The sequence below is a fragment of the Lynx rufus genome, unplaced genomic scaffold (assembly GCF_022079265.1).
Source record: "Lynx rufus isolate CCGP_SWC_20201006 ecotype Redwood Valley unplaced genomic scaffold, mLynRuf1.p SCAF_16, whole genome shotgun sequence".
In the NCBI taxonomy this organism is placed as follows: Eukaryota; Metazoa; Chordata; class Mammalia; order Carnivora; family Felidae; genus Lynx; species Lynx rufus.
In genome coordinates this window covers 56,916,271-56,941,362 of record NW_025814830.1, presented here as the reverse complement: position 1 = coordinate 56,941,362, position 25,092 = coordinate 56,916,271, and the positions used below count along the sequence as shown (strand labels likewise).

Here is a 25,092-nt window from a genome sequence, read left to right as displayed (position 1 = left end):
TGGCCCCGCCCCGCCGCCCGGCCGGAAAAGCTGCCCGCGCGCCGGTCGGTTCCTGCCGCTGGCCGGGGCTCGATGGCGCCGGGCGCGGTTGCTATGGCGTCGGTTGCCGCGGCGACGACCTGGCGGCTGGTGCTGCTGCTGCTGCTGAGCGTCGCGGGGCTCGGGGCCGCGGACGGCCCGCGGCCCCCCAACATCCTGCTCCTGCTTATGGACGACGTGAGTGCACCCGCCGATCAGGCTCCGGGGGAGGACCCGGAGTGGGAGGGGCCGTGGGGGAGTTGGGGGGAGGGCCGTGGTGGCGAGAGACCGTGCGAGTGTCGTGGGGGAGGTGATGGGGGGGCCCTGAGGGAGAGAAGGGCCGTGGGGGAAAGGCCCGTGGGCTGGGGAGGGCCATAGGTGGGGGAGGCCGAGGGGGAGTGGGGGGGGAGGACCGTGGGGGGAGGGCCATAGGTGGGGGAGGCCGAGGGGGAGTGGGGGGGGAGGACCGTGGGGGGAGGGCCATAGGTGGGGGAGGCCGAGGGGGAGTGGGGGGGAGGACCGTGGGGGGAGGGCCATAGGTGGGGGAGGCCGAGGGGGAGTGGGGGGGGGGAGGACCGTGGGGGGAGGGCCATAGGTGGGGGAGGCCGAGGGGGAGTGGGGGGGGAGGACCGTGGGGGGAGGGCCATAGGTGGGGGAGGCCGAGGGGGAGTGTGGAGGGAAGGGCCGTGGGGGGGAAGACTGTGGATAGGCCTAGGGAGGGGGGGGGAGGGGTCTGGGGAGAGGTCGTACAGGTGGGAAGGGCCAAGGGCCCTTGAAGGGAGGACCGTAGGTGGGGCAGACAATGGGTGGGGAAGGTGGGGAGGGGGCTGTGGGGGAGGAGGTAGCTGCCCCACGGCAGGAGGTGGGGCTATAGGTGAGGCTGTAGGTGGGGGAGGCCCTGTGGCACCCACCGGGGTGGGATTAGAACCCGGTCCTGTCATCAGTAGTCTTAGTGCAGTAAAGAGGAATTGAAGTGGCCAAGTCCAGGCCGGCCAGGGGACGACTTCTTCTCCGCCCTCCCGCTCTGGAAGGACAGAGGGGCAGCCGAGACCGGCTCTCAGCACCCGCCCCCCCCCCACATCCCGTTGCCGTCTCCCCCTCTCGCAGCGCCTAGGGTGTCGGGGGCAGGGAAGGGGTGTAGAGCTGACCCAGGCCCCCTGCCCTGAGAGTCACTTTCTCTGTGTTTGGCCTGCCGGGTGTGCCCTGCCTGGGGCCGCTCCCGGCTTGCAGACACTTGCGGCCACAGGTCAGGCGTTTGTGGGTCCGAGAGCGGAGGATGTTAGCTGCGAGGTGTGTGTGCGGGCCCCAGGGGCGTGGTCACCTGGGCCACTCTGGGGAGCCGGCCCAGCAGGGGTTCGCAGGATTTTTGGCAGCAGGCTGAGCTGTCTGTGCGTCCCCTTGTGACTTTGTCACCTTGCTCTATCTGCAGAAGCTGGGAGTGGAGACTCTGAACTTAGAGTGGGTTGTCAGGGAAAAGCGGGAGCACAGAGGGCAGGCCCAGGGTGCTCGACAGCGCTCAGGCCCCGTCCCTCTTGTGACTTGTGCTCCTCAAACCCTCGGAAGGACTCCGCTTCGGTGTGAGTCGGCCGGCAGCTGCGGCCCTTGGAGAGCTTCAGGATGGCCGCGAAGAGGCCGAGGCCAGGCTGGTGAGGGGAGCGTTCAGCCTGGCCCTGACTTCCAGGGAAGGCGGGGGGTGGAGCTTGAGTTCCATCCCTGACAACAGGGACTTAATCGGTCACGGCCTGTAGCGAACCCTCCGTGAAAACCCCCGAGCAGCGGCAGCTGAGGGGTTCCAGGCTGGTACCTCCATGGAGGTGCCGGGAGGGTGGCCTGACCAGGGGGCAAGCAGGCTTCTGCCCACCGAGGCTCCCCTTCGGCTGTTGCGTCTGTCCCATCTGGTGTTCCCGAGTCACACCCTTTAGGACAAACTGGCGTCGGGAAATACGACGCATTCCTGGGCTCTGTGAGACGTGGCAGCCAGTCCTTGGGTTCCGTCAGAAGCACAGAGGCCTGGAACACGCAGCTGGTGTCTGCGGCGGGGCCAGCCTGTGGCACTGAGCCCCTCACCTGTGGGGTCTGATGCCAGCTCCTGGGAGGTGGGGCGGAACTGGGTGGTTGGTACCCAGGAGCTGAAGAAGCAGTTGGTATGGAGAACCCCCAGAGTTAGTGTCAGAAGTGTTGCGAGTAGGGGCGCCCGGGGGCTCAGTCGGTTGAGTGTCCAACTGGTGGCTTCGGCTCAGGTCAGGATCTCACAGTTCGGGAGTTTGAGCCCCGCGTCGGGCTCTGTGCTGACAGTGCAGAGCCTGCTTGGGATTCTCTCTCTCTGCCCCTCCTGTGTGCGTGCGTGCACCCTCTCTCTCTCGCTCTTTCTCTCAAAATAAATAAAAATGAAAAATAAAAAAGTTTTTCGAGTAAAAATTGGAATTTCCCCAAAAGGCAGACAGAGACCCTCACGGGACCTTTGGACCAGGGCCACGGGCCTCACGCAGCTGCCGGGAAACATTCAGGTTTCAGAGATTTAGCTCAAGAAAATGAACGTAAAGTCTCTCAAAACTTTTCCTTATTAAAATTGTGATTTCTTTTTATATATAAAAAAAAAAAAAAAAGAGTTCTTCAGTAGTCCTGAAGAAAGATCCCAGACACTTCTGTGGTTCTGCTCTCCGGGGGACACTGAACGTGCTGGTCTTCAGTGTGTGAACTTGCTCAGGGGACGGCTGCTCCCGAAGCAGGTTGTGGCCTCACGGGAGACCCGGTCCCGATGGCTGTGACAGAAACTCCGCTTCCTGGGGAACAACACGTCTTGCACACGCGCCCTCTGTGTCTCCCTGCGTGTGCCAGCCGCTCAGAGCCGGGCCCCCCGGAGGCTGGTGTGAGCAGGCCCCTTGGGCTGGCCACACTCTCCTGAAGGCTCACCCTTTCGGATTCCTGCCCTCCCCTTCTGTCCCCGGGCAGTACCCGCTCTCCTCGCCAGCGCCCGTAGCGTTTTACGTTGTAGTGTTTTGAAGTGATCGTGTTTTGGGGACGCTGGGTCAAAATCCATTAACTTCTGTTTCGTCCTGCCTTTTCGAGGGGCTGCTGGAGGGCCCAGACGTGCACGGGTGGGTGACTGTGTTTTGTCGAAAGCGTGGCTTCAGGCCCAAGAGGTCCCAAGTGGTGGTGCGTGACCGGGACCGCGGTGCTTTCGCTTGAGGGGACTACGTGGGGGAGCGGGATGGGGGCAGGCGTGACGGGGCCGCCTCGGCTCTGCCGGGTGGCGCCCGGCAAGGGCCAGGACCACGGACGGACGGCTGTGTCGGTGTCCCTCAGCGTGTGCCTGCAAGCGGGCAGGTCCCGGGCGGGCGCGCGCCCCAGGAGTTTAGAAGATGTTGGGAACGACCGCAGGGTCGGAGAGATCGAGCCCCGCGCGGGGCTCCGTGCTGACATCGTGGCGCCTGCTTGGGAGCCTCTGTCTCCCCGTCGCTGTTCCTCCCCCAGTAGTGCCCATGTTTACGCGCGCACACTCTTTCTCTCTCTGTGTCTCTAAGCAAGTAAATAAATAAGAAGAGTTATCCTTTCTGTCCGAGCCCTGGAGGCCAGAGGGAAATCGGGCGGGCGGCAGCACTGGCGCCCCCGAGCCTCGGGAGGAGCCTCTCCTGCCTGTCCTCTGGCTCTGGTGGCCCCTGGCCTTCCCGGCTTGTGGCCTCGGCCCTCACCCTCTCTCCTCCCACGGCTTCCCCGTGTCCGCATCTCCTGTCTGGACAGGAGTCGTTGAGTTTGGGGCCCGTCTCCCCACAGCGACCCCACATCTTAGCGGACGACGCCCGCGTTTCCAAATAGGAGGCGTGCGCGGGGTCCGAGTGGACCTGACGTTCGACCCGGGACCGTGTGGGTGGGCCGCGTTCTGTACGTGCACCCGGCACATGACAGGCTCTGGGGCCGTCGTGAATCGCGCCGCCGTGGACGTTCGCGTCATTCGTGTGGTTGCGCGTGGCGCCGGCTGGCCGTTCACCGGGTAGACCCGGGAGTGGAACCGCGCGGGCGTGGGGCCACGCCGTGGCGAGCTTGGTGGGGAGCCTGGCCGCTTCTTCCTCGGCCTGGCTTTGCGCAGCAGGCTCAGGGTCTCTCGCTTCTCGTTGCGCGTAGATGTGTGTTTGGAGCTGCCGGCCCCGCGAGCGGGAGGCCGCCGGGCGCTGGGGTGTGGCTGGTGAGCTCTGCGGCTCGTGGGGCGCAGCGACGGCGGCGACGGCTTTCCCGTCGCGACTCCCCCGAGATGGAAGGAGGTGGTTCCACCTCTCCGTGCCGTCTCCTGCAGATGGGGTGGGGCGACCTGGGCGTGAACGGAGAACCTTCCAGAGAGACCCCAAATTTGGACCGGATGGCCGCAGAGGGGACGATTTTCCCAAACTTCTACTCAGCCAACCCGCTGTGCTCGCCGTGTAAGTTGGGGCTGGGCCGCGGGCACGAGGAGGGGACGGGCACCCGGGCGGCCCTGACTCCGCCGCTCCCGCCTTTCTTCCGAGCGGAGCGCCACAAGGGCTGGCAGGCGGGTGCGGCCTTTTCCCCTGGGGCCTGAGCCCCGTGCCCCACGGGGTTGGGAGGTAGAAGCCGCTTGTGGCCTCCTGGGACAGCCACTCGGGCTGCAGAGACGGCCTAACGTGCGGCCCCGGGAGGAGCAGGAGGGCCGGAGGGGCCGGCCGTGGGGCTCGCGTGGGACTCGGGCTCGCCACGGTTTCTGTTCTCCCCGCGCAGCCAGGGCGGCTCTGCTCACCGGACGCCTGCCCATCCGCAGCGGCTTCTACACCACCAACGGGAGGGCCAGAAACGGTACGCTACCCACCGACGGCGTCTGCGGGCGCGGGGGGCCCGGGGAGGAGGGCTGGGGCTGGTCACCGTGGTCACATGTGACCTTGCGTCTGCGGAGTGGTGCCCATCACCTGGGCTCGGAGGTGCTGTTCAGGTTGTAGCACGTCGTTTGAAACAGACCGTTGTGGTGCTTCCGGTCAGGATAGTGCATTTTGGGGGCGCCTGGGGGACTCGGGCGGTTGAGCGTCCGACTTCGGCTCAGGTCACGGTCTCACAGTCCGTGAGTTCGGGCCCCACGTTGCGCTCTGTGCCGACAGATCGGAGCCTGGAGCCTGCTTCGGATTCTGTGTCTCCCTCTCTCTCTGCCCCTGCACCGCTCGCACGTGCACGCTCTCCTTTCCTCTCTCTCAGAAATAAACATTACCAAGAAAAATTTAAGACTGCATTTTTTTTGAGTTTACCTATTCATTCTGAGGGAGAGGGGGCGCACGCACGTGCAGCGGGGGAGGGGCAGAGAGGGAGCATCCCAAGCCGGCTCTGTGCTGTCAGCGCAGAGCCCAGCACAGGGCTTGAACCCCCAAGCTGTGAGATCGTGACCTGAGCCGAAACCAAAAGTCGGACGCTTAACCGACTTGAGCCGCCCAGGCGCCCCCAAAACAGTGCGTTTGAAGAGGAAGGTGGGGGTTGGTGGGCGGTCTTCTCAGGGACTCGGTGGAGGGCCCGCCCAGTCTCTTTCCGGCTGTAGCTGTGACGGGGACGGCCGGGCCCAGCGCCCCTCCCTGCTCCTTGTACCCGGGCAACTTGGATGGTCGTGCTGCGGGGATCTCGGGGGACCCTGGGGGAACAGGGGCATAGAGAGCCCGGGGAGCACACGCCGTATTGCCCTGCAGCCTACACGCCCCAGGAGATCGTGGGCGGCATCCCGGACGACGAGCTCCTCCTGCCCGAGCTGCTGAAGGGGGCCGGCTACGTCAGCAAGATTGTGGGCAAGTGGTGAGTCCTGACCCTGCTCTGGAGCGTGCCCCACGCCAGGGATGCCGGCGAGACGCTTCCAGGAGGCGGGTCCTCGGGTGGGAGCGGGAGTCCGCTGTCCTGCTCCCACGTCACCTTCCCGGCCGCACACCCTGCCCCCTGCTCGTCTCCCCTGGGTGCCTGTCAGTGCGGCTCGTCCGGCACGGGTGACACCGTGTCGGCAAGCACAGGTGCTCTGTGTGTGGGTGGCGTGAAGAGGCAGCGGGAGGTGCCGGGCAGCCCCTCGGTGTGGGATCGCCGGGACCCGGCGATGGGACCCCGGAGGCTCGCGTGGCTGTGCGTGTTCGTGCCAGAAGCAGGGTAAACGGCTTCTTACTGCCCGGGGTCCCCGGTGCGCAGCCCTGGAGGGGAGGTGTGGAGGCCGGGTGTTCTCTCCTTCCTTTCCCGAGTTGCGGGGCTCTTGGAAAAGAGCAGGCCCGCTTCCTACCGGGAGCCTCTCCGTTTTTCCAGCCCTCGTGCCCCCCCCCCCCCCCCCGCTGCACCGGGGCCCCTCTGGCACTCGCTGGCACTGCTCTGCCCGGGACGGGCGCCTCGTCTGTGCCCCTCGGGGAGGGGGGTGCCGGGTGCACAACACGGTGGTCAGGTCGACGGGGGGTCCACGGAAACCGGAAGAGTAAGGGTCAGAAACGCAGGAGCTCCAGAAGCTGCCTAACGAACGCGTTCTCGCTCCCGTGTCCGGCCGGGAGCAGAGCTCCCAGCAGGTGGCGGCGGCGGGGCAGAGCCGGTGGGGCCCCGGTCGGTCGGTCGCCCGCACGGCCCCTGGTGGTGCCGGGGAGACTGGCAGAGGGCGGGAGCGAGGCCTGCGGGACCGAGTCTGGGCGGCGCCCAGCCCGGCAGCTCTACCCCGCGTCCCGCAGGCCTCCCGGGCACAGGGCCATACTGGGTATTGGCGGCCGTGGCCGGACTTCCCTGACCTTCCTCCCGGCGCCCGTCGTCCAGAATTCCTCGGCTTGACCGAGTGCAGGGGTGGGTGCGGCCAGGACTGGAGCGAGAGGCTGCTTGGGCCGCAGGCTGAGCGTGGTCGCCGGACGGCTCCGCGTCGGCAGGACCTTGGGCGGGTGTTGCCGTCAGGCAGAGGCCGCGCGAGCCGGCGCAGGCGGGCAGGCAGGGGTGCCGCGGGCGGCCGGTGTGGCCTCCTCCCCGCTGGGGCTGGAGGGCGCTGTTAAGTAACGGGGCGCTGTAGCGGTGCGCCCCGGGAGGACGGGAGGCGCCGGGAGGGAGCGCGGAGCCGGCGCTTAGGTTTCTGCCAACAGAGAGGCCCCGGCAGAGAGGCGTGAGGTCGGCGCCCGCCGTGTGGCGTTCCGGAGGCAGAGCGTTTTAGAGCTAGCCGTGGGAGCCGGGCCCCGAGACCCACGTTTCCTGGCATCTTCTTAGACCCCGTTGCCGGGCACCTCGGCTCTGGCCCTGTGTGGCTGCCCTCCCCCAGCGCACCGCACCCTCCTCGAGCAGGTGACCGAGCCGTGTAGCGAGCTCACGGTGCCCTGGCATCCGCACGAGCCACCGCGGCCCTTCGGAGCAGGGGGAGGGCTCCCCGGGGGCGGCAGAGGAAGGACCCTCTGTTGCAGGGACGCTGTGCGCGAGCTCGCGTGGTCACGAGAGCATGTGTGACCCCCTTCCCCGGTGGGGTCGCCTTGCTCCCCAAGAGCACGGGGCCAGGGTGCACCACACGCGTCTAGCCGTGCTCAGGCACTGCCGGCCCCTCCGACGGGCACCTCCCGTTGGCAGGAGAGCCTGACATTCGGTGCCCCAAGAGGGAGGGTTGTCAGGGATGAGTGTGTGGGGCGGGGTCGCCTCCTCCTGATGCCTACAGTCCAGAGCCTGGTCCGGGGAGAAGCTCGGCCGTTGTCCCCCTGTGGACCCACCCGCATTTGGGGCCAGGGCGCTGGCTCGGTGAGCAGCCCCGGCGGGTCCTGGCCCTGCCCCAGTGTGTGATGAGGTCAGGTCCCGGCAGTCAGTTCACCCAGGGCCTGCCGGGCCATCTTTGGGGGCGTGATTATCGGTAACCGGGAGAAGAGGCTCTCGATCGATGACCGTATCCCGAGAGGTTGGTAATTACCTCACTGGGACACTGCCTTCCTCATACGCTCGGGGAGGCTGAACCTACAGACCTGTCCCGACAAGTAGGAAAAGGCTGGAGGAAGCTGGAGTGTGGAGGCGGGGCTGCGGTCGGAGTTCTGGGTGGTTCCGGGTGGGTGTGAGGTATCCCACCCTGCGTCTTCCCAGAGCCCTTCCTCGCATCCTGGAGCCATGCGTGGGCACGCTGCTGTGCCTGGCACCCTCTGTGGCCAGTGCCTTCTGCCGTTGCCTGTCGTGGGGGGTGGGCCCGGCGCCCTCCTGGAGGAAGAGGTCCTGGTGTGTCTGGGGCTTGGCGCACATTGGGCACGGGAGCCGCACTTGTTTCCTGAATGCTCCGTGAAGGCAAGGAGTTGTCGTCTGTGGTCAGAGCTCTGGGGCACCGCTGAGCAGGGGTCCCTGAAGCGCCCTGGGTTCCTGTTTCTAGGCATCTGGGCCACGGGCCTCAGTTCCACCCCCTGAAGCACGGATTCGACGAATGGCTTGGATCCCCCAACTGTCACTTTGGACCTTATGACAACAGGGCCAGGCCCAACATCCCTGTGTACAGGGACTGGGAGATGGTCGGCAGGTAACGGGTCCCGCCCCCCCGACCCCGAGGACGGTGGCGCCCGGCCCCTGCCCGCCCCCCGTGCTGCCATGGGGGCGGGACGGAGGTTCTGGGACCGCCCGCTTGCCAGCGTGCCCGGGGCTCTGCTTTGTCAGCTGGTGGTTCTGCCCGGGGCTGAGGGACTCGGGGCCTGGGGTTGCTGCCTGAGCCAGACCTGCAGGGGCTTAACCTGGAAAAGGTTAGAACCGTGACGGCGACCAGAGCGCCTCCCCCGAGCAGGTGTGTTCGCCCCGCGGCCGCATCGGTGGCCGAGGCTTGGTTCGAGCCTGTCGGCCACGCTGTTTGCCTGCCCCGGATTGGCCCGCGGCCGCGCGCCAGGGCACCGTGGGGCTCGGCCCTTCCCTGTGAGCCTGCCGGGGGCGCTCTGCTCCAGGAACCCCTGGTCTGGCCTGTCAGGCCCTGGTCTGTCTTGGGTCTCACGTGGCTTCATGTTCCTTCCTTTTTCATTCTGTCGTGTTTTGGGTGGGAATTCTCGTTGCATATCGTGGGCCAGAAAGCTAGGTCACGTCCTTGCCTCTTTAGCGGCCGTGTATCGAGATAGTCGCGTGGCTCAGAGCGCACGGCTTGGCGGTTTCGGCACAGTCTTGGTGCCGTGCAGACACGGCCCCCGTGAGCTGCCAGCGGCCCCGGGTGACCATTGACCCTCCTCTGCTGTCCTCTCCCCCTCCGACCTTCTCTCAGATGGGGGCTGCCAGGAGCCTCGTCCTCGAGCCGCCGTGGCCTCAGGAGCAGTGCCAGAATCCGCTCTCGTTTAACGCATCTTGTTTTGAATGAGGCCCGTGACCGCCTGTGAGGTCGTGGAGGAGGAGGCTTCCCTGGGCTGAAGTCTGGTTCTCGTCTGGGTCTGTGTCCTTGTCAGATACTATGAGGAGTTTCCAATTGACGTGAAGACCGGAGAAGCCAACCTCACCCAGGTGTATTTGCAGGTAAGAGAAGCCCGGCTGGGCAGGCTCCGGGGTTGGGGGCGGGCAGGCCGGCCTCCAGGGCACAGGAAGGTGGTGTGTTTTCCTCAGGAAGCCCTGGATTTCATCAAGAGACAGCAGGCGGCTCAACACCCCTTCTTTCTCTACTGGGCCATCGACGCCACTCACGCGCCTGTTTACGCTTCTAGGCCTTTCTTGGGCACCAGCCAGCGAGGGCGGTGAGTCCTTGGTCATAGAGACACAGACCCCCCCCCCCCCCCCCCCCCCCGGCTGGAGGGTTCGTCTGTGCTTGATCACCTCCAGGGACGGGGCACTCGGTACCGTTGCGTCTTTAATTAGCGTTCACAGAGACTGAAGCCCCGTGCTTCTTTGACGCTGTCCCTCGGCCCGGGTTTCGTGGAAGGAGGGTTGCAGTGGTCTGGTTGGCTCTATCCTGGGGTGCCTCTGAGATCTGGAGTTGTCCTCCCCCTCTTCTCTGAATTCAGCCAGGCTGTTGTGTTGTCCGTCCCGGAAGTCAGGGCCTCGCTGCTTGCTGACGCCCTCTTTCCCCGTAGGTACGGGGATGCTGTCCGGGAGATCGACGACAGCGTCGGGAAAATCTGGGGCTTCTCCAGAACCTGAGGATCGCGGAAAACACGTTTGTCTTCTTCACATCTGACAACGGTGCCGCCCTCATTTCCGCTCCTAAACAAGGTCAGTGTTCTCACACCGTCTCCCGCACGGCATGTCTGAGACTCTGTCAGGGACCCCTCCTGGGGGCCCTCGTCCAGTGGGAACCGACGGGACAAGGCCCGAGAGCCACACTTGGCCTGGGCCTAGTCACACAGGAGACCGGCAGGGGCCACCCGCCACGTCTCACGGCGCCCCCTCCGCCCCTGAAAGGCTGGGGCATCTCCAGGCCTCAGGGGAGGTGGTGTCTAGGAGGGCAGGGGTGACCCCCTGCCCCGGAGTGCTGGCTTGGCTCCGTGAGGGGGCCTCCTCAGGGCTGTGGCCCCTGGGCCTGCTCAGCGAGCTCTCAGCCTGCTCCGTCTCGTAGAGCAAGGATGTTCCACCCTGGTGTCCTGTAAGAGTCTCACCCCCCCCCCCCCCCCGCCATCGTGGCACGTCTCTTCGTCCCATTTTCCTTTAAAACACCAGAGCCTCAGCAGGGCCCTGAGGCACTCAGAGGGCTCTGGAAGGAAGGCTGCAGGGATCGGGAAGCCCTCCGGGGACAGGCCTGGGTGGGGAGGTGCTGAGGGACCCTGTAGCTGGTGTCCGTGGGGCAGACAGGTGCAGGCTGAGAAGGAATCGTGTTTCGGTGACGGCAGCGGTTGAGGGTCTGGCCTGGCTGGTCTGGGGCCCCAGGCGGGCCATGTGGTGCCATCCGTGGCCCCTGGAGGGGCTCCATCCTTGGGCAGGCTCCCCTCGTACAGCTGATGGTCCCAGAGGTGGGGGCGGGGTGCCAGCCCCCACCCGGCTCGGCACCCCGGAGAGCCTCCCTGCCGGCCGCCCTCGCTGTGACCACCAGCCTCCCGGGCCCATCTTTGTGCCTGACTTACGGAATGGTTCACGTGCACGGGATCCACGTGTGTATTTTTACGAGCGCAAATCTTTGTACTCCTCACACAGCTTGAGGAGCAGGACTGGGTGAGCCGTGGACCCTCGTCAGCACTCTGAGCCCCGTGAGCCCCCCAGACACAGCACATCCCGTCTTCCTCGCCGTCCCGGGATTCGCACGCCTGTGCGCGCAGTGCCTGCATTCCCTCCACAGCTCCTCTCCCCAGACCTGCCTGCACCAACGGGGTGGGGTTCGGGTCCGGCGTAGGAGCAAGCCCCAGGGGTTACTGCCCCGTTTTACTTTCCCCCATCTCAGGGGAGACCAGGGTTGAGGGAGCCCCGGGCAGCTCGTGCTGGCAGCCGCGGTCCTCCACGTGTCCTGCTGGGGACCTTCCTTTGTGCTCTGGGGCTGGCCGGCCGCTGACGCTTCCCACAGGTGCAATTCAGGGACCACCTGCTCGGAGGGGGACTTCTCAGATGAACACCCCACGGGACTCGGGGTGATGCGTCTTAACTAGACCCCAACCCCACACACAGGGGTGCTAAGAAGCCCCACGCCTGGCAGGTGGCTATAAACCCCAGTACCCTGCTCTCGGGGAACACGTTTCGTGGCCCTTGCTCACAGCACTGCTCACGTTCTGAATCCGAGCGGTCGCTCAGCACCGGGGACACGATGTTCTGCTTTGAGGCGTTCTGACCTCGAACTTGAGCTGTGAACCCTGCGCCGGTCCCGTGTGGAGGTGCCTGCGTGTTTCGGCAGCATCGCCCCGAGGGGCCGGGAGGATGGGGGAGGGGGCCGTGGCAAAGAGACGCCGCCTGAAGGCGAGCGCCCGGCAGGCCGTGTGCCACCCTGGGGACCGGGGTGGCGTCTGACGGGCGACCCCCTGTCTCCCTAGGTGGTAGCAACGGCCCTTTCCTGTGCGGGAAGCAGACCACGTTTGAAGGTGGGGTGAGGGAGCCTGCGATCGCGTGGTGGCCCGGGCGGATCCCTGCCGGCCAGGTGAGTCAGAGCGGCCACCCCCCAGGCCTCCGCGGCGGCGAGACTCCCGGCGCCTCCCAAGGCTGAGGTGGCTGGAGGAGGGCGAGCGGGGCGGGCCGCGGCGCGTCAGGTGCAGTGCGTGGCCGGCCTGAGTTACACCGAGCGAAGCAGACTTTATCAGAGCCTTAGCGTGCTAACGGGTGTCGCGCACACCTGGAGGGCTCAGGGCACGCCGAGTTTCTAAGACCCTCATCTGGCCGCGGAAGCTTCTCCCCAGAGCGTGTCTCCCGGGCCACTGGTTCCGCAGGCCCTCCGAGAGACGGCAGCCGCTGGGCGGTGTGTGCGGCGTGCGAGGGCAGACCGCAGCCTGGTGGCCTGGCCCCTCGTGGCCGGGCCGGCGTGCGTCCTGCCGTCCCCGCTGGCAGCCTCTTCTCCTCGGAGCACCTTCAGCTGAGAACCACGCGCAGCGTGCTGTGTCCCTGGGCGTTTCAGTTCAGACTCCTGGTCCCGGGGGCGTCAAGGCTGACCTGTGAAAACACACACTTCGCCCTGTCTTACCTGGCCTTCCTCCTCTTTTGACGAGCCCCAGCGCTGGTTTCGGGTCCACCCTCACAGCAACACCACGAGGCCTCCCGTGACACCTGTGGCTTCTGTCACACCTGCCAGGCTTAGTGGCCTACACGACAGCCTCGTCCCTCGGGCGGGGGGTCGGGAGACCAGCACGGGCCTCGCGGGCCGGCATCGGTGTCACGGGCCCCGTTTCCTTCTGGGGGCTCCCGGGAGGATCCGTTTCCTCAACTTTCCCGGCTTCTAGAGGCATCCACGGCCCCTCCCTCCGTCGCCCAAGCCAGCAACGGCCCGTCGAGTGTCACCTCGTCACGTTGACTCTGGCCCTCCCGCCACCGTCCACCGTTAGGACCCTGTGGTGACAGTGGCCTTCCCTGGGGGTCCAAGGTCAGCCCCTGTTTTCAGGTCGGCTGCTTGGCAGCCTTGGTTCCCCTCTGCCCCGTAAGGAAGCGTGTTCACAGGGTCCGGGGATTGGGGTGCGGACGTGGCGGGGGGTGAGTGGTGGCCTGCCTGTTCTCATCACCACCACTGCCACCGTCGTCGCCATCACCATCATCGTTACTGTCACCGTCCTCCTCCTCCTCACCACCACTCCCGTGCCACACGTTAGCACACCGTGGCCGAGAAGAGGAAGTCACTTGTCAGGATCTCCCAGCTAGGAGGTGGCAGAACTGGGAGCAGAGCCCTGGTGTGGGGCACGAAGCCCACCCTCCGTGGCTCCCGACAGCCACTCCTCCCGGGGACAGTGTCCACGGGGATCCCTGTCCCAAGGGGAGGCTCCAGCCTTTGGGATCACCCCCCACCCCTCGCGTGCCTGGCTTCTCACCCGTCTGGGCCCTGCTCCCGGAGGAGAGTGTACCTAACAGAGCCGTGTGGCCCTCCCTGCACTGGCCCGTGGCACGTGTTGGAATTGAACCGGACAGCTTGCGGTGACACCCTGTCATTTGTGCCCGCGGTTGCAGATACTCGGCCCCCCTTTCGCATCTGGTAGCACGACTTGACGAGTTACAGCCTTTTTTTCCGGAGCGAAGTCTCGGGAGTGCTGGGAGAAGCGTCCGTGACTTCCTGCCACGTGCCCGCAACAGACCTTCTGCGTTTTCTCAAAGACGTTCTGTGCACGTTGAGAGTTTCTGTTTTTCAAAAGAGCTTCTGTGCGCTCCCGGCTGTCCTGTGCTCCTGAGGACGTCAGACACCCCGTCTTTCCCATCGTGCCACCTGCACGGCACCCTCCTCCCCGTTTTCCGCAGACGGTTAAGATATCTGGGTTTCTTTCTTTTCCTTTGTTGGGTCCTAAAAGAAGCGGCCAAGGAGAGAAGCCACAGGAATGAGATAAGGCCGGCGGCCGTCTCCTCCCTTCTGCAGGGAGGCTCACAGGCTTCGCACCAAACCTTCACAGGCTCGCACCAAACGCTGACCGTCCTGCTCCCCCCGCACTGGGCAGCGGCACCAGGGACGCGAGCAGCCGTGGCCTGTGTGCTCGGTTTCCACACGGAGTTGCTCGTGGCAATGTCACGTGATAGCCCTGAGGTGACAGTCCCCCGGGGCGCGGGAAGCGGTGGCTAAAGTCCCGCCAACAGCGTGTGCACGGGGGATGCCTGCCTCGCCAGACCTGCCAGCAGACCCCCCGGGTCTCCCCACGGACCCGGCTGTCACCCCCAGATCGGACTTGAGGAGAGCAGGGGCCGCCGATGGGAAAACCCCGGGAGACTCCAGAAGAGGCAGAGCCGCGTCCGTGGAGACCAGCAGGCGCCCCGACTCCGAGGCCGCACCTCTCCTCAGGCCCGTCCTGCTGCTTGTGTGGAGTTAGGCCGTTCGTTCAGGGCCAACGTAGTCTCCGCAAGAAAAGTCGCCGTCCCGTCCGCTCGCCCTCCCGTCAGCCCCGGCCAGGCGCCCTCCTCCCTGCTGCTCTGGGCCTCGGGGGTCTCTTTTCCACTTGTGCTCAGACCTGATCTGGGAAGTTCCCAGGGGTTCAGTGTTGAGATAACGGTGACGGCCTCGAGAGGGCAGACGTCACCCTGCTGGACCTGCCGGCCTCTCCCCAGACCGTCTTTTCGCTTCTGTCTGGTTCTCGTTCGAAGCCGCTGCAGCTGTGAGGGCTCGGGATGGGCCTGGAACAGGGCCTCGGCCCGCTCCAGGGTCACGTGGGCCAGCTTGAGCCCCCGTCGGGGCCTAATCTCCCAAAGCCACTCTCCCAACGAGAGGGCTCCTCCCTCCTTTGCAGGGTCCCCAGGGGCGAGAGTGTGGCAGCCACACGTGAGCCCGCCCGACCCCCAAGGACGTGAGGGGTTCCGGGAGGGGCTGAAAAGGCGGGACCCGCGGCGAGGTGCTGGGCCGGGGCCTGTGGCCGTGCGAGTGCGCACCAGGCGTGGAAGGCCGCTATCTGCGTGCGTGCTCCGTAGGGTTGTGACCGCGTGCCCCTTGCTGCCCCTGGCGCCGTCTGGTCGGGGCAGGGCATCCTGAGCACGCCTCCGCCACGTCCCTTTCAGGTGAGCCACCAGCTGGGCAGCGTCATGGACCTCTTCACCACCGGCCTGTCCCTCGCGGGCCTGGCACCGCCCAGCGACAGGGCGATCGACGGCCTGGACCTCCTCCCTGCCGTGCTGCGGGGCCAGCTGACAGACAGGTGGGTTCCAGCCGGGCGCTGCCCCCCAGCTCCAGGTGACGCACAAAGCAGGACTCCGTGCCTCGCCGGCTCTCAGCAGAGGGAGGATGTGAGGGCACCGGTGGGACTTCCTGTCTGGTGGACGGGATGCGTCCTGGCACGGGAGCCCCGGTCCTCCTGAGACTGTTCCTAGCACCCAGGGCCCTGCCCGGGGCGTTTCCACGTCGGCTCTCGGGGCGGAGGGCCCTCATTCCTGCCTGTGATGGCTGGCACTTGTGCCTCAGGCCGTGGGAGGGAGGAGAGACTGTTCTCCCCAAGTCTCCGGGCACCCGGGCCCCTGGAGCCTGGTCCCGTCCTGCGCCCCACCTCTGTCGGGTCCTTCGTGTCCAGGCTCAGCTTCTCTGCAACGTGACACTGGCCCTAGAGCTCGCGTCTTGCTGGGGAGGGGGCCCCAGACGTCCTGGTCCCAGCAGGCTGTCTGCCCCAAGATGCGGGCCAGAGTCTCTCCCAGGGCCTGGAACCGAGGCGGCTGACCTTGGGGGCTCACCCCCAGCAGCCTTGTGGACCTGCTCCCCCGCGTGCCCGGTTTGAGCTCAGCATGGTGGTTTCTGTAGAATTTCGCTATAACTGCACACCCGCAAGTTTCTCGTGTCACCTGACCTCCTGTCCCCACCCCACCCCCCTCGCCAAACAGGCCGATATTTTATTACCGTGGCGACACGCTGATGGCGGTCACCCTCGGCCAGTACAAGGCCCACTTCTGGACCTGGACCAATTCCTGGGAGGAGTTCAGACAGGTGAGGGGGCTTAGGGCGGCCGTGGGCTCCGCTTCCCACACCACCTTGTCCTTGGGAGGACACCTCGGGACCAAGCGGGCCGGCTGGTGGCCAGCCCCAGAGGCCTCACCGTGGGCCCGCCATTAGCAGGGCTGGTAGTGACACGGCGTAGCAACAAGGACAGCTTCTCAGGAGCCTGGACTCCCCTCCTTGGCCACCCTACCCTCTCTGAGGCCTCCCAGAGCCCGGGGGAAAGAGTCCTCGGAACAGGCTAAGTAAGCCTCAGGTCGGAGGGCTCGGACCCAGGTGAACCGGGTTGCCTTCCCCCGGCACCCCCAGCACTTCCTGTCTTGTCCCCTCCCCCCACCTGTCCAGGTGCTCGGTGGCCCCCCTGAACGGGCCGCTGAAGCGTCTGTGTCCCCGCGTCTGCCCGAACGGCGTGCGGGCGGCTGCCTGGTCCTGCCCCTCCTGGGCCTCAGCCCCCACCTCTTCCAGGCATCGCTCAGGGTGGTGCCCCCGCCCCTCTGAGCGTCTGGATCTCAGGCACAAGAGCGGCTTTCCTTTTGGAAGGAAAAGTGGCACGAGTTAGCGACACACCCGAATACGAGGGCGCTGTGTGCAAGTCAGGGCGCGGTTGCGGACGTAAGGGCTCTGGTGCCCGGCTGATGAGGCAGACGGCCGTGGCTGTGGGGCCGCCACGCGCAGCCAGACAGCCAGAGCCCAGGACAGCGTGTGCCTCCTCCCGGGTGGCCCAGGGCCTGGCCAAAGTCCCTGACTGGCCTTCAGGAGCGAGGATCGGCACCAGGTGAGCTCAGCTGGACCGAGTGAGCCAGGGCTTCTCTTCTGGACTCTGACCCCGGGGGTGAGCCCAGAGGAGTGTCCTGCGGGCCTCCAGACTCACCGTGGTAGCAGAACGCTGTTGGCACAGGGCACGACAGAGCCCCGTCCCCTGGCTCGTGCTTTGAGCACCAGCTCCCCCAGCAGGCGATCTCAGCACTGAGCCATTCAGCCCTCCCAGCTTGTGGCCGCCTCTCACCTCCTCTCCGTTCGTCCAGGGTCCCTGCTCCTACTCTCCCTGCCCCCAGCTGAGCACCTGACACCCTCCCCCCGCCGTCAGGCAGGGCTGTGTGTGGTTCACCCCTTAGCTGCTCAGAGTCTCAAAGGCCACAGGAGCACCCGAAAACCCAGAGCCTGGCCTCGCGGGGACCTTTGGGGTTAGCTGTGTGCTCTAACTTCTCCCTGCCCCCACCCCCGTGGCACACGTTGGCTTCCCAGGGCTTTCTAGGGCCCTGTTGCTGGTTGCTGGAGAGTCCAGGCGGTCCGGGAAACTGCCACTCGGGCCTCCCTGTGGCTCCCTCCCTGGCCCTGCAGGCTCGGGGCACCTCTCGGGGCAGGGTCCAGTCCGCTCTGGCCCAAGTGAGACACGTTCCAGCTCCCGCCCAGGCCCAAACCCAGAAGGGCCGGGAGCTTCTTTCAGAAAGGGTGTTGGAAAAGTCCAGAAGGTCCTACAGGCAGAGCAGCCTGTGTGGCCTGTCCTGATTTGACCCCCTTTACAGCGGGGTCAAAAGTGTCAGGAGAGGCCGCTTCGGCATAACCAGGTGGGGCCCGCCCTGCTGCTGGTGAGTCACACGCCCCTCCCCCGTCCACAGTGCTCTGAGGGTTTTTGTGGAAGCTCCCCGGTTGGTTTGGTTTGCACGGCTTCATGTTCTTGGGAGACCAGGCACACAAAATTTTCTTCCCCCTCCCTGTGCTACACAGGGTAGCGGCAGTGGGTTCACCCATCGGGGCTGCCCAACGGCTGTTCTGATGGCCCTTGTCCCCGCAGGGGTCAGTGTAGCCCAGGGAGCGTGTGAGGGTGGAAAGAAAGGGCCCAAGAGGAAGGGGCCCCCTGCCACCACCGGCTGCCCTTCCCGCGCCCCCCAGCACCAGGGGGACTTCAGCGGCCCACGCCGGAGGACAGCTTTGTTCAGAGGCCACGTGCCCGCCCTGCTGGGGCCGCACAGCCAGGCCTGGGCTCCCGGCCCGAGGGGGAGAGAGGCCTGGGATAGTGGCCCAGCTGGGGCCTGCGGGTCTGTGGTCCCTGGGTTTGGGGGTCACATGCATCCACCTTACTGGCTTCCCGGCTGTACGCCCGGTCCTGGGGCTCGCGGCAGGTTTGGGGGGAGAAGGGTGGAGGTCTAGAGGCGGGGCGGGGAGGAGAGGGAGAGGTGGGGAGCATCTTCCTAGTGCCAGACCAGATGCCACTGTCCCTACAAGTGTGTGACCTCCCCAGCATAGAGGTTGGCTGAGGCCCTGGGAAGAGCTGTGTGCAGGGAGGGCGCATGTGTGCACGTGACCTTCTGCACTTGCGGACTGCATCGCACACGGCTAGCCGAAGTGCACGGTTCCAAAGGGCAGGCCTGTAGAGGAGTGCGCCCTGCTCCCCGCTCTGTGCGCTGCGCTGGGCTCTGAGGAGGGAAGGGGCCCCCGGCTGCAGTGCCCCAAGGGCAAGGCCTCCCTCACAGAACAACTGTCACGAGAGAGATCCTCTACTAATTAACGGGATCTTAATTAAATAGCTTATTTGATTTGCATCCAAATGATAAAGGGTGTTCTGTCTAGACTCGGTGCTTCCCCCACAGCTGCCCTGCATTTTCGTGCTGAGGGTTCCCCGTTACTTGTCCCAGAATCCAGAAGGCCAAGGAGCCACCCGCTCTGGAACCCACTTGGGTATCCGTGGATCCGTAATCGGTTGCCCTCGGCAACTTAGAGTGCCCTTACTTTGCCAGCCACTGACTCAGGAGTCAGCTCGGTGCAGATGAGTGGGATTTCACGGGCTCCTGGCCTCTCTGCTTTATTGAAAAGCAGAGTGTTAAGGGCTCCACTGACAGCTGCCCGTTCCGGACACGGGCTCAGAGTGTGTGCCCGTCCACCGCGCTGGCGCCTGCAGAAAGCCTTCCGGCGGCTCACGGTTGAGAAGCGAGCTCACGTGTCTGTCCCCCAGCCCCTGGTTGTGGGGTTAGCGTGCACAGGTCATGGCCACGTCACGGCCACCTCTCCAGACCCTGTAAAACCGGTCCTGTGTTGGCCAAAGACCAGTGTCGAGCTACCTGCAGGACCCTGAGGTCACCAGTGCGTCAGGACGGTACAGCCGACATTTCCCGTCCCCAAGTCCAGGAGTCCCGAGAGGCAGCCTGTAAGCCTTGGGGACAGAGCTGCAGACTGGGCCGCAGCTTCTCGGGGGGGCCCCAGGGCCATCCCAGGACGTGGACAGACTCCCATCGCCCCGTGACATCCCCTTTCAGATGCACATCAGAAGCTGCCCCTGAGAAGGAGCCGTGAGGGCAGAGGTGGCCTAGGGAGGGTGTGGGGCCGGGCCCGTCTGGGGGGCCGTGGGCCACACGCCCGAGCTTTGACATACGCTGGCGGCCTTTTCCGGTGTGCTCGCGCGTGTCCGCTGTGGTCTCTTTCGGTCCATGCCTGTCACCTGGGCATCTGGGCCGCCACGGGCCTCGCGAGCGTTTCCTCCTGGCTTCTCCTGACGCTGACGAGGCAAAGGAGTCTTCCGGGTGCTGAGTGCCGGGCGCGATGTCTGCCAGGCAGTCAGGGTGGGGGAGCTTTGCCCCGGGAATCCGTGCCAGTCAAGATAAGAGCCGGGCTGAAGTATTTTGTGTGTTTTTTAAGTGATAACGCTTTTTTTTTTAATTTTATTTTATTTTTTTCAACTTTTTTTTTTTTTTTTTTTGGGACAGAGAGAGACAGAGCATGAACGGGGGAGGGGCAGAGAGAGAGGGAGACACAGAATCGGAAGCAGGCTCCAGGCTCTGAGCCATCAGCCCAGAGCCCGACGCGGGGCTCGAACTCACGGACCGCGAGATCGTGACCTGAGCTGAAGTTGGACGCTCAACCGACTGAGCCACCCAGGCGCCCCAAAGATTTTATTTTTTAACTAATCTCTAGACCCAACATGGGGCTCAGACTCACGACCCCAATTTCAAGAGTCTCATGTGCTACCAGTTGAGCGAGGCAGGAGCCCCTAAAGAGATTCACCTCCCGCCAGAAACGGGCCTGATTGCTCAGCAGCCCTGAGGCCCAGCGACGGTGGTGGACAGGTGCCCCTACACGACGGCCACCCTCCCGCGTGCTCGTCCCCTCAGCACCCCCTCGTGGAGCGTCCCGGGGTGCAGCACGCGGGTCACGGCTGCTGCCGGAACGGGATGGACCGGCCGGCCTTGCGGAGCTCGCGGCCACTGCCTTCCGGGCCCCCAGCGCGCGTGCAGGCACACACAGCACTCCCCGCCCTCCCCGCCTCTCGTTTCAGGGCGTTGATTTCTGCCCCGGGCAGAACGTGTCAGGAGTCACCACCCACACGCAGGAGGAGCACACGAAGCTGCCCCTGATTTTCCACCTGGGACGAGACCCGGGGGAGAGGTACCCCCTCAGGTGAGCCGGGGGCGGGGAGGCCTTCGGGCTGCCAGGGCCCCGGGCCGGCAGGTGTAGGCACTGCCCGGCGGGCCGCGCGCTCTGAGCTCTGCTCTCCCCCACCCCACCCCCCCCCCGTGCTCCCAGCCCCCTGCTGTCTGGCTCCCGCCCCCACGGTCCGCGTGGCCCCGTCACGGGACCCCCAACCCGAGCTGCCTTTGGGATGGCAACAGTGGGGGGCTGGGGGCCCGGGCACGGGCGGCGCCAGCCTGGGAAGATCCACCCTGGGCCCCTTCACCCTCCGGGCCGGGACCGCGCTCCTGCCAGTGAGACTCCAGGATGAGATGCTTCTTGGGACCTGGGTCCGGCTTAGAGGCCCGGGATCACAGGAAGGAAACAGATAGGCCGTGGGTGAAACCACGTGCCCCACGTCTACCTGCAGCAGAACCTCCTGCGTGGTCTTATTGGCAAGAGGGACTCTGTAGAGGTGATCGTGGTGAGGGTCAAAATGAGATCACCCTGGATTAGGATGGCCCTAAATCCAGGGAGAGTATCCCTGGGAGACAGAACGGGATACGGACACGGGAGAGGCCACGTGGAGATGGAAGCAGAGGTGAGGGGATACGGCCACGGCCAAGGGACACCCGGAGCCCCCGGGAGCTGGACGAGGCAGGAAGGGCCCTCCCCTGGAGCCTCCGAGGGGGCACGTCCCGCCTGTATCTCGGCCTCCAGCCCCCAGAACCGGGAGGGAAGACATTTCTGTCGTCGAGCCCCCTTCCGCGGCCACCGGTTACTGTAGCTCCAGGACACACTGGTGGGAGCTGGGAGCCCCTCACGGCTGTCACACGCCAGGGAGGTCAGGAGCCCAGGGCCGTGTGCAGGTGGGGTCGAGGATCAGGCTCAACCAGGGGGAGGCTCGGAGCAAGCAGTCTGAGCCCCGCTCCTGACCCCGGAAGTAACTTCAGAGCCAAGACGCAGCAGGACCACGGGAGCAGGTGGCAGGGCCCAGCGTCGGGAAGAGCCGCCCACCGCACCTCTGCTCCGCCTGCAGCGGCCTTGACCGGCTCCCGGTCACCCGGAAGTTACGTGCGTCAGTGTGCACCATCCCCTCGGGCCCTTGTGCCCGTGCTCCCGACAAGGAGACCCAGACCCAGGGTGGGACACAGTTCTGGGAAGAAGAGCCTGGAGCCACCGCCCGGCCCAGAAGGGCTCACGGGCAGACTGAGGGGCCTCCCGGGCTTCCCACGTGCGCTGGCACCCCGGTGCCGAGTAACCGGACCAGTGAGCCTGCCGAACGTGGTTTAAGCCGATCCTTCTCAGTGCGTTTGGCCAGAATCGCGGAGACCTGCTTTGAGAAGCTTGTGGGTCTGCCCCCGCTACACGGATCTGGGCCAAAGGGACCAAGAAGGTGGGGGAAGGTGCCAGGAGCCTGCCAGATCTGGGTCTGCTCGGAGGTGCCCGTGACCCTGGCGGTGCCCTCGGTGGTGCCGGCCAAGGCTCAGGCCCGGCGGAGTGGGGCGGGAGGCCTGGCTGCCGTACTGTCACCTGGCTGTGCCTGCGGCCGCGTTTGTAGGGAAGGTTCCCCAAGGTGCACGCCTGCCGCGGGCCAGTGGCTCCAGCAGGGACGGCTCCTTCAGTCCCCGGCCCGTTCCTGGCCTACTTGGGTGGGCGGCCCGGGCCTCCCTGCTTCTGTGACCTGGCGCTCTCACCTCTAGCTTCGCCAGCACGGAGTACCTGGATGCGCTTCGCAGAATCACCCCGGTTGTCCAGCAGCACCAGAAGGCCTTGGTCCCCGGACAGCCTCAGCTCAACGTGTGCAACCAGGCGGTCATGGTAAGTGGCTGGCAGGCCACGGCCGGGGGTGCCGGGGGTGTCCCGAGGGCCCCGTGAGGTCCGCACCCCCCAGGGCATCACCGTCCTCCCCCCACGGAGCCGTCTGGGGCCGCCGTGAGTTCCAGCAGCCGGGGTGATCCCTGGGCAGCGTGGCAGGACCCCGGCAGACCGCACGTCTCCAGAGGCTGCCGGAGCCCCCCTGTGGCTCCCGCTCGGGCCTCACAGGCGTGACCGTTGTGCACGACAGAGACGCCAGACCCGTGTGGGGCAGGGACATGCCGGGCTGATGACCTGGAGGTCCCGTCGGGGACAGACCTTGGCTCCTGCGGGACCCGCCTGCGAGTCCTGTCCCCGTGACGGAACGTGTCTGTGCGCGCCCTGCTCCACAAAGATGGGCGACTCAAGTGTCCCGGTGTCGGCAGCACCCCGAAACCCACAGAGCACCGTCGGGATGGCTTAGCCCGGCTTCCCAGGCTGTCAGCCCCTCCTCCCAGGCACCCCATCCCCCAGACCTACCACGTGATTTTGAGGAAGCTGCGGCCTGGAGCCCAGCAGGCTTGGGGGAGTCAAAGTGCAGGGTGGGGGCGACAGGGACAAAGCGTGCCGACCTTTCCTGGCGGCGAGAATGATCATAGTGCGGACGAGGCTGCCTCCTCAGCCGGGGTCAGTGCAGGGGTGGTCTTGTCGCCGTCGTCCCCGTCTGGGGCTGTGTGTCCTGAGGCTCCCCAAGGAAAGACACTCGGGGCAGGAGCTAGCAGGGCCGCCTCCTTCCCTCGAGGGCGCCAGGGGCTGTCCAGCTTCTGAAGTCACAGCAGTGGGGCAGGAAGGTCCCCGTCTCAGGACCACCACGGAGCCTTGGGTCCCAGGAGCCTGAGAGCCCCCCTCACGCCCCGCCCACGAGGAGCCACGGTGCCCACTCCAAGCCCCAGCTTCAATCTCTCTGTGCAAGCCAGCTGCCCCCACCCGCCACATGCTGTCCACTGGGGAGTGCTGTGCAGACGCACACTGGGTCTTAGGGTGGCAGCGTCCTCTCCCACCGCCTGGGGGTGGAGGGACCCGGCTGGGGCACTGTCGCAGCTGGCTGCCCCTGCACCGGGGTGAGGGTGACCCTCTCGGCCCCACACACCCCACGAGTGAACCGAAGACAGACTGGAGCAGTGTGCAGTGGCCCCCAGACACCCAAGGGAGCACTGCCCCTGGAACACTGCACGGACCTACACGCCTGTGCAAAGCCCTCGGCCCTCGCCACACCCCTGGACGGAGGGGGGTCCTGCCTTCTGCCCTCAAGCCCCGGCTCAGCCCTGCCTCCACTCTGTCAGGCCAGTGGGGACGGAGATTCGATGTGGTGTCCTTTGACAGGATCAGTCCTGTGCAGTCTCTCACAGCCCTTGAGTAGAGCCTGCTGTCGTACACATGAGACACCAAGGTGCCTTTAAGAATCGTGGGTGCTGGCTCCTCCTGGCGCCCCAGACTGGCAGTCTGCACCCACATTTTCCATTCTGCACACCCTGTCGCTTTGCTCTGCCTCAAAGGTTGAGAAGAGCTGCTTTCTCCAAAGCTTGCCCTGTCCTGGTGGCTGGCCGCACCCTGCATGGGCAACCAGGGGCCATGGGATGCCATCTGGGGCAGGAGGGGACTTCCCCGGGGTTCTCCCTGCCATCGAATCTCTGATTCAGTAACACCCTCTGGGGCCCCCTCTCAGAAGAGTGCCCCCAGCACGATTCTGAGTCTCCCTACCAAGGCACAGGAGCACCCCATGGGCAGTGGGAGGACACAGAAAAACAAGCGAGCCTCCCTGTCTGGCGGGTGTCTCTCGCTGGAGAACTATGGCCGTGAAGAGAAAGTCTGGACGTGAATATGCCTGGCCAAGTTGCCACACTGAGTCGTTGTGCTGAGACAGGCCAGCTCTTCCCCAGGTGACGGCTTTCTGTAGAGAACCTTGAGGCTGTAAGGAGTCTCCTCTGTTAGCCCTTCCTGAAACGTGGCGCTACGGCGGGGACAGGTGGCAACCTGGCCCGTGGCTGCCCATACCCTGGACCCTGAGGCCAAGGAGGAGATGGGGCAGGGCAGGAGTCTGGACACTACTGAGCCTAGAAGTGTTAAGAGTAACTCAGTGTTCTCTCTTAATTCTCCTTGCCAGAATTGGGCGCCCCCAGGCTGTGAAAAGTTAGGGAAGTGCCTGACACCCCCGGAGTCCATCCCGGAGAAGTGCTTCTGGCCCCACTAGCACCTGCTCGTGTTCCAGCCAGGCCTGGGCTCTCCTACTGGCCCTGCAAATGCCTGCGGGGAGGAAGGCCCTGGCCTCAGGGCTCCTGAGCTGGAAGAGCCCCAACTGTTCTCTGCCCTGCCTGCGCCAGACAGACGTTACCTACAGGTGACAGCAGGACCTGCACGTGCCCGCGGTCTCCCAGCCCTCCTCCTGGCCCACCCCAACTTGCCACGGCAGCCCACAGCCTCGGCCCAGTCCCAAAGCTGAATGCACTTGCTCAGGGCCCTGCCTCCATCCCGGGATCCAAAAGGCGGAGCTGTCCCCTCCCATGTGTGAGTCCCACTGTCAAAGTTGGCCATGCCAATCCTGCTTGAGCCCCTTGGCACCATCCTGCTAGGAGGGAGTTGTGAATGTGGAAGGGGGTTTGGCAGCAGCCAAGGAAGGCCTCCCTGGTCCGGTGAGGACAGAGGGATGCTAGCACCTTCGTTTTAACACCTACCTTAGGGATGCTGTCCTGGTGCCCTGCATGGCGAGCGGGTGCCTCCCTTCCAGCCGCCCGTTACCTGGTGTGGCACGGTGCGGAGAGACAGCGAGCAGGTGTGGACGCCAACCTTACCCGCCCCGAAGGCGTGTGGAGCCGCCTTCTAGTGGGGTTTTCACTTCTCTGCCGTTGTGATGCCAGAGCTGTACCGTTCTAAGACTTGGGAAATGATGGTGAAAAGTTCTAGAATAAAGTTAACAGGCCTTTTTC

The 25,092-nt window shown here is 65.5% G+C and overlaps 1 protein-coding gene across 1 annotated transcript; it reads left to right on the top strand.

The window, feature by feature from the left end:
- The first annotated feature begins 29 nt into the window (after positions 1–29).
- Positions 30–25,092, top strand: GALNS (galactosamine (N-acetyl)-6-sulfatase). The gene is given in 15 exon segments (XM_047078923.1): positions 30–216; positions 4,310–4,433; positions 4,747–4,821; positions 5,691–5,793; positions 8,333–8,476; positions 9,375–9,441; positions 9,529–9,656; positions 9,993–10,033; positions 10,036–10,131; positions 11,871–11,974; positions 15,007–15,143; positions 15,817–15,919; positions 20,199–20,320; positions 22,015–22,132; positions 24,273–25,092. Coding segments are annotated over 15 exon segments (1,593 nt in total). The 5' UTR covers positions 30–72; the 3' UTR covers positions 24,360–25,092.